The sequence below is a fragment of the Gouania willdenowi genome, chromosome 3 (genome assembly GCF_900634775.1).
Source record: "Gouania willdenowi chromosome 3, fGouWil2.1, whole genome shotgun sequence".
Lineage (NCBI taxonomy): Eukaryota > Metazoa > Chordata > Actinopteri > Blenniiformes > Gobiesocidae > Gouania > Gouania willdenowi.
This window is the reverse complement of record NC_041046.1, coordinates 6,659,355-6,667,815: the sequence shown is the minus strand read 5'-3', so window position 1 is coordinate 6,667,815 and position 8,461 is coordinate 6,659,355. Positions and strand designations below refer to the sequence as shown.

Sequence of the window (8,461 nt, the reverse complement as noted above, 5' to 3'; positions counted from 1 at the left end):
GACCTCTGACCTGTCTCTGCCTTCCTGGCCATACTAACTATTCATTTAGTTAGTTAACTAAACCTAACACCCATAAACTTTTATTTTATTTTATTTTATTATTTTTTTTTTTGGGTGAGTGTTTTCCCCCCCCCCTTTTTTTCTGTCCAGGTACCAGCTAAAGCCTACCAGGTACCAGGTACCAGCTGAAGCCTCAGTAGTGGGATCGCGCATGTGTTCAGGTACCAGCCAATCCCAAGAGTTCTGTTTTGGTGTTTTTCCCCCTCTTCTGTTCAGGTACCTTCCGATCCCAAGAGAGGTTGCCAGGTGTGTGGAGACTACCCTTCCTCAGACAACAACCAATCATCTACAACGCCGACCGAAATGACCCACACGGCAGTGAAGGTCGCAGAGCGGGCAACATGGATCCAAGATGATTGCCGACACCAGCTGATGCTGAGACGGAGGCTGACCGAACAATGAAGGGGGAACCGACAAGGCCACTGAGACACACACAAGAAAACGCTCTAGAACAAGGGCCTAGCTTTGTTTATAAGCCACACCAAATGCTCATAGCTAGGTTGAGGGAGGACAACCTCACACCTAGCTGCAGGAATACAGTCATAAACCCTTCTGCTACGATTGAGGAAAATACTCAAGGTTCTTCACTCATGATGCCGCCAATCAAGTGTGATTCTAACCATGGCTATTGGTTACCCCAGTTACCACTGAACTAAGCCGATGAAGACGAGTGATGTCCTTGATGAAAATGATGATTTTTGCTTATCTAGATGTAATAAAGGATGATTTTTGATGATTCATGCCATTGATAATAATGATGAAGTTTTTTTTAAGGTTTATTTCCACATTTTTCTTGATATATCTATATCCGTGCCTCACAAAAGAAGAATATATCCAATGTATGACAATAACGATGCTAATGGTTAACCCTGACAGACAGCAAAGGTGGAATATAATAATTTTGTTTCTTGATTTGGTCGTTGAGGCGACCAAAAGTGGGGAATGTTATGGTCATTTTTATATTCATCATCATATCCTCAAATGTATGTTCATGTGTACAATTTGTCATGTTTTAATACATGACGACTCCATTACACTTTACACTTTTGAACAGCTGAATCATCATTAAACAGTACAGAGCGTACTCAGTGCAGCACAGTCTCTGCCAAGGCCAGAATCTCTGCTCGCATGCAGCACACACTATCAAGGAGATAAGAGTGGCGACACATCTTCTTCATAACATACGTCTTCATCATCCTCAAATCTTTCCACTATTGGGCATCTGACTCTCCCCTCCTCCTTACCCCAGAGTGGAACTTTGCTCTTATCTGTATAAAAAGCTTAAGCTTTGAAACTGTTGAGCGGGGCGCGGCACTTCCTTCGGACGTCCGCCTGGACGGACGCTAATTTTGTTTCACTTTGTTCCATTTTGTACCTTTTTTCTTAGTTTAGAATAAACATTTTTTATATAAAATCATCAATGCTTCTCCTGGACTCCATCATTCAACCAGAGCAATGAATCATGTCTCCAAATAAGGTCAACCGTAAATTCAGCCGTAACACGTGTTTGCGCATGTGCAGTCAGGTCCCCAAGATGACAACTATTTACGTCCCAAAGGCAGCATAGAGAGCTGCCTTTGGACGTAACTGTGCTATGCTAAATGCTATACTACGTAAGTTCACAGTAAATTGATGCCATGCTGCTACGTTCTCTAGCGAGTGGGCGGGATAACACTACAATCAGGATGACAGCGCCAGAGATGATAGACAAACTTTTTTTGAGGAAAAACGACAGCTTTTAAAAGATGGGAGACCAACACCTGAGCTACCAGAGCTTCAGCAAAGGTAAGGTCAGAACATTGTTGGTACTTTCTACAGTGAATGGAACAAAAGGAAGGATTGGCTTTGTGGATGCTCCTCACTGAGGCTGTTCCGAGTTGTTGTTGTTGTCTTTTTCTCTGTTTCTGTGTTTCCAACACAAACAATGGATGTACTGCCGTGTCATGAGATATATCTTGTTGGGAGAGTATGGAGGCTATATTAAATAATTGTTTATGTTTCTTTAATGGTGTTTTACGATGTTGATTTTGTTAGATGGCTTGTTGGTTTTTTTCTTTCTTATTATGAATTTTATATTTTGATAAGTGCATTGAGATGACTTTGTTGGAAATTGCTTTATACAAATGAAATTTATTTGAATTGAATTATCACTTGCCAGCAGAAACATATGAAAGTAACATTAGTGGTCTCAATTTGCAACGTGCCTACCCAACCCTAGTGGTACGTCAATGCTTGTAATCATTAAAGATCCTGTCTCTGCCCCATGATTAAAAGGTAAAACGAACCTTGTGCAAGGTCCTAGGCCTACCCTAAGTGGCCTTGTTGACAACCCGTAGCTACTCAATAACCTGCAGTTCCCTAGTCGTGCCACATAAAAACGGTTTTGAGTTATTTTATTTTGTAATTTACAGTAATTGAATAAATATTTGTATTTATTGTACAATAATTAAAAGTTAAACATGTTATTGTGTTATAAGTGCTGATTTTAGTAAGCGGTGGGAACTGTAAAGAGCTAAGCGGAACCTTTGTGTGGCAGGTGTTCCCCTCAGGTTTGATTTGACGGTGTAACTTCCTGTTTCCTCTCTGGATGTTAGTCCATCGTCATCATTGCTTTCACCAAATACTGCATTTTTCAGGTCAGTTCACGCTGAAATTCGTCACACATTCTGCTGTAATGTCATTATTACCTAATGAGTTATCAGTGTTACATGTTGTAGAAACCACTGGTGATTCTTGGACAATGTTCGGAGGTTTGTCGCTGGGCTGAGATCAGACTTGTCAAGTTTTGGATTTGAAAATATGGGAAATTTTCTGTTTCCCGCTACGAGCCGTCCCACCACCCCAACCAAGCTCCAGTATCCCTTATATTTTAAGACAAGTGTACAAGAAATCTATATCAGCCACTTGTCAACCACTTACTGAACACAATTCGGTGATTAGAATCTGGTAGGTTTACCTTCGTTGACGTTGAAATATTCCTGCTAGTGCTGGACGATATGGAGCAAAACCCACATCTCAAATTTTTTTTTTTTCTCAAAATGACGATATACAATATATATGTCGATAATATTATTTCAAATTAAGTCTGACCAAAAAGACACAGTTATTAACAATCAGCTGCACAATATGTGCCACTTTTGACTTTTTCACCTGTAAGGGACAGCACGTGTGAGTGAGTTCTGTCGTGTAGCTAATTTTGGGAAGGTCTGGATTTTGATACACTCAGAAATCCATTTAACTGAGCTTTACTTGCTGTTCTGAGGAGTAAAAGCAGTAACTCCTAAAATGAGTATTTTGATACAAAATAAGCCATAAAAATATATGTATCAATATATGCGATATTGTAGTTTTCTATATTGCCAAAATAGAAAACTCGATATACTGTATCTTGAATCTTGATACATCTCCCAGTCCTAATTCCTACATTATTATACAGCCTAAATGAAAACATAAATGGGTGTTTGAATCACATGTGTTTACTGATTATACTTAGTTTATATTCACGCCAACACATTGCATTTTCTTTTTGTTATATTTATTTTATTGAAGAATTTTACCATGTTAATACAATAAATACAAATTCTTACAGTACAGAGATATGTGAAAGCGAAATAAAGGTGCAGTAACAAAAAACGAATTTGAACAATGGCTTCTCTTGCTTCTTTAGCTTTGGTAGTCATATTTAAACGGTAGCACTTACTGCAGGGTACTTAGAAATTAGTCGTCATCACAAGAGTCCAAGTCCTTAACAAAATTTATAAATGGTTCTCAAATGTTTTCAAATAGGTGGTGTTTGGTCTTATAAATATACGGGATTCTCTCCAATGACAGACTAGACAGCATTTGTTTTAACCACTGGGAGGCGCTGGGTCTAATGACATTTTACCAGGTCAGAGCTATACATTTTTTTGTGATCAATGAGCTGAAAGCAATAGATGTAGTTTCAGACATCTTAAATTTATGTTTTCGTGGCTATAAAGACAATACAAATAATTTTAGTATTAAAACAACGTATTTTGAAATAATCTTCACAATCAAATCTTTAGGGCTGTAGTCAACCAAGGAAATGGTTAGTCGACCAAGACTATGGCACACTTAGCTATTAGTCGACCAAAAAAAAAAAAAACTGAGAATGAATGAGCAGGTGCAGAGGAGGACGAGGAGAAAGAAAAAGAGAGAAAAATATTTGGTTTTGGTGTTTTGTGGTGCAGATTTGCTTTTATACACAGACCATTTATGATATGGACCCTTATTCAAGCTTTGACCAGAACCCGACAAAGCAAAAGTGAAACGACGGGTATTTATATCAGAGCCCGACCTGATTAAAGGAAAAAAGAATCAAAATAAAAAAAAACATCCATTCGGATGTATGAATACACAAATAAAAAAAAGGTAATAATGATAGCATGTGCATGGAGGAAGTAGAAGCCAATAGGTTTACAAATTTAAAAAGCTGTTGGGTTAAGATAATGTTAAGAGTTATATTGGTTTATTAAATTAAATTTCTAATATATACATTTATGTCATATGAGTGTTTCAATTGTCTTTCATAATCAATATGCTTTAAAAAAAAAAAAAAAAAAAAAAAAAAAAAAAAAAGTATATTGGCCTGAATTATCAGCTTCAGATATTGGCCATCGGCTGAATTTTTTTTAAAAAGTCGGTATCTGCATCGGCCTTTGAAAATCCCAAATTGGTCGACCTCTACACTACATAGACGCGACAAACATAGATGCGACAAACAGAGCACGGAGGGCAGCGCTGCTGCGGGTGGAAGAGGTGGATTCTCCGCGATGGACAGCAAACTATATGGTGGAAGGAACTTCGCTTGGTGCTAGCATAAACACACAATATACAGGACCTGGAGGAGTTTATCGTTAGGTATTTGTGACGTAAGAGGAACCGATAAGCGGAATTGACAGGCAAGCAAACAAATGAATTCCTAGGAATTGGATTACTGGGAGCCGGTTCTCAAAGAACCGGTTTTCGATTCCCATCCCTATATAGGTGACCAGGATTAAATGTTAAATATGATTTATTCAATGCCTAAACATGATTCCATGTCCAGGAGCACCTATGTGTTGAATGGGTTGTTATGTGACAGCGTAGATTACGTTCAAATCAATGTTGACGCAACCTCAAGTTATCTCCCCTCAAGCGATGTGACTTGCGTGATTTGAGCGACTGGGTCAAGCAACAAATCCCCCATCCTTCACTGTCTGTATAGAGTCGAGGCAGCAGCCCCTCCTTCCCACGATAGTGAGACGGCTGCTGCAGCAGGAGGCTGCCGCTAGACACTTCCTCAATACCTGGGGAAAATTAAAGCGGTTAACTCCTAGAATAAGCCTCCATTCTGAGTGAAATCATCCTTTATAACTCCGTAAGTTGATCATTTAAAACGTAAAAGCGGTGCTGGTTATGATAAGTGCTGTAAACATACGGCTGGAGTAAGAAGGAAGAGAAGTCACTCGGCTCTGTAGACACACACACACAGTCGTGTTGAGTGTGAACGCACCCTGAGCCTTACGTCATATTTTTTAATTAGTCACAGTAATACCGCATACCACGATAAAATAGGGAGGAGTTTTGACGGTTTCAAAATTTGGATTCTGCCCAAGCCGAGTTCAGAAATTGAGCGACACTGCCATGTTGATTTGTTTAGGTGTTGTTTCGTATTTTTGTGGGTTTTATAGAAAATGTACTTTAGTGGTACTGTATTAACATTGTTTATGAACAAAACATGAACACAAGTTGGATGTGAATGGAGTGAATAGTTCATTGTTCTCACTAAATGCTGCATTTTTCAGATTGCCCACTTCATTGCTACGGCAGTCCCATTGCTTGGGGCCCGTAACACTAGCAGAGGAGCTGGCAGAGAGAAGTTTCAGTGGATGCTGAGATTAAAATGGTCCTTCCTGACAAAAATCTCCACCACAGTAACACCAGTGAGAGGAAGAATGTGGAGCAGCTGCTCCCAGAGCGTCTCCACATAAAGGAGGAACCAGAGATGCTCAGTGAAGGTCAGGAGGAAAACCAGCTTTGTGTGCAGCAGGAGACAAACAGTGCTGCTTGTCCTGTTAAATATGAAGATGAAGAGGAGAAGCCTCAGGTCTCCCAGCTACACTGGAGACAACTAACAGAAATTAACATGAAGGAGGAACCTTCAACCTACAGTTTAAATGAATTAAATAAAAGACAAACTGTGGTAATTAGCAGCAAAGGACCAGAAGCAGCCCAGAACCCAGATCCAAGCAGTTTAGTACGACAAGGTCCTGATGGAACGGAAACAGACTCGTCTCAGACAGAATATAGTAGCGAGGATGATGATAATGATGTTGATGATGAAGACTCTGATAGATGGCAGAAACCTCTGTCAGAGTCTGAAACTGATGCTGAACCTGACGTTGACTCCACCAGGAAAAAGAGAAAGATGTCTGACTCTAGGAAAAGTGCTGAAATGGGATGTAAAGCTTTCAAAACACAGATTAGTTCATTTCAACAAATTTGTTCAAAGAAGAAAGTTAAGGTAAAAATGACATCTGAATGTGTGGGTGGTAAGAAAGCATCACTCAGTAAAGCTTCAAAACTGAAAATCCACACTAGAGAGAAACCATTCAAATGTGATGTTTGTTTTAAAGGTTATTCCAAAAAGTGTTCTCTGCAGTCACACATGAGAATCCACACAGGAGAGAAACCATTCAAATGTAATGTTTGCAGTAAATGTTTTACCCATCAGTCTACCCTGCGGTTACACATTACAATCCACACAGGAGAGAAACCATTTAAATGTGATGTTTGTAGTAAATGTTTTAGCTTTAAGTCTAACCTGAAGTCACACATGAGAATCCACACAGGAGCGAAACCCTTTGAATGTGATGTATGTAGTAAATGTTTTACCCATAAGTCTACCCTGCGGTTACACATTAGAATCCACACAGGAGCAAAACCATTCAAATGTAATGTTTGCAGTAAATGTTTTACCCGTAAGTGTAACTTACAGTCACACATGAGAATCCACACAGGAGAGAAACCATTCAAATGTGATGTTTGTTTTAAAGGTTATTCCAAAAAGTGTTCTCTGCAGTCACACATGAGAATCCACACAGGAGCGAAACCATTCAAATGTAATGTTTGCAGTAAATGTTTCACCCAGAAATGTAACCTACGGACACATATGAGTAACCATTAAATGGTGATGTTTGTAGTAAATGTTTTCCTCAAAATGCTTCCCTGCTGACAAATGTGAAAATGCACAAAAGAGAGAAAGCCTGTTTGTAAGAAATGTTTTAAACAAAAACGGGAACTCAAGGTCCACAAGTGAATCCATATAAGACATCAAATGTGATGTTTGTAGTATAGAATATAATATAATTTACTTCATTGTCATACATGTTCAGCTACATACACAAAATTGGTTCTCTGTGTTGAACCTGTCCCTGGTGAGCAGCAGCCACGGTGTAGTGCCTGGGGAGCTGTTGGGTGTTACTTTTTAGCAACATAAGTTTAAGTAGTAGAAGTTAGAAGTATTGGGATTTTCAGCAAGTTAACAGATTTTTGCATCCCACAGTAATGGCCCAGGAAATTTGAACCAGTGACCCTCCAATAACTGTGTTGCACTGTTGTGTTGCGGGAGTGTACTGTGAAGGGCAGCTCGTCCACCTGCCATGACAGCGCGCTCGATATCACCGCACAGAGAGAACCAGCCATAATCACCCAGGCAGGCATCGGTGAAGAGGTGGGTGGGATAGGCTGTGTGTGTGTCTGCTTGTGTATTGGTTGAGGTTACAAGGGGCGGGGTCAATTAGCATATGTGCAAAACATTTAAGTTCGGCATTTAGATTTAGATTTAACATTTAGATATAAGATTAAGCATTTAGAAATGATTTGCAAGATTTAGATTTAAATATTTAGATTAAACATTTGACATTTCGATTTAACATTTATATATAAGATTTAACATTTAGACTTAGATTTAACATTTAGATAAAACATTTATATTTAAAATTTAGATATAACATTTAGATTCAAATATTTAGATTTAATGATTTTTTCTCCCCTCTATGTATGTGGTTGAATGTAGGAAAACGTGCTAAATATGAAAAAAGTGAAATAAATAATGAAAATGTGTTTGCTCCAACTTTCATACAAAATTTTTACATTTGGCACCCTATTACTACGCTGTGAAAATCCTCTGCAGATTAAAGGAAATAGTCTTCTGGTCCACACTCCAGTATAGTATGTGGAGGTAATGCTAGTTGCACCCACCATTAAACAAACTGAAGAAGAAAACAATTTAACTGAACTGTCCCATCGCCCTAGATTTATTATTTATTTTTTACAGACTTAACATTTGGTGCTATGTTTAACCCTAATCCAGATTTATATTTGTATAGTTATGTAT

General features: G+C 38.7%; 1 protein-coding gene across 1 annotated transcript; it reads left to right on the top strand.

Annotated features, from left to right (window-relative positions):
- Nucleotides 1-2,609: 2,609 nt before the first annotated feature.
- On the top strand, nt 2,610-7,264 carry LOC114460177 (zinc finger protein 836-like). Its single transcript, XM_028442210.1, has 2 exons — nt 2,610-2,696; nt 5,868-7,264. The coding sequence occupies exon 2, from the start codon at nt 5,966-5,968 to the stop codon at nt 7,247-7,249; it is 1,284 nt and encodes a 427-aa protein (XP_028298011.1). The 5' UTR covers nt 2,610-2,696; nt 5,868-5,965; the 3' UTR covers nt 7,250-7,264.
- Nucleotides 7,265-8,461: the final 1,197 nt, after the last annotated feature.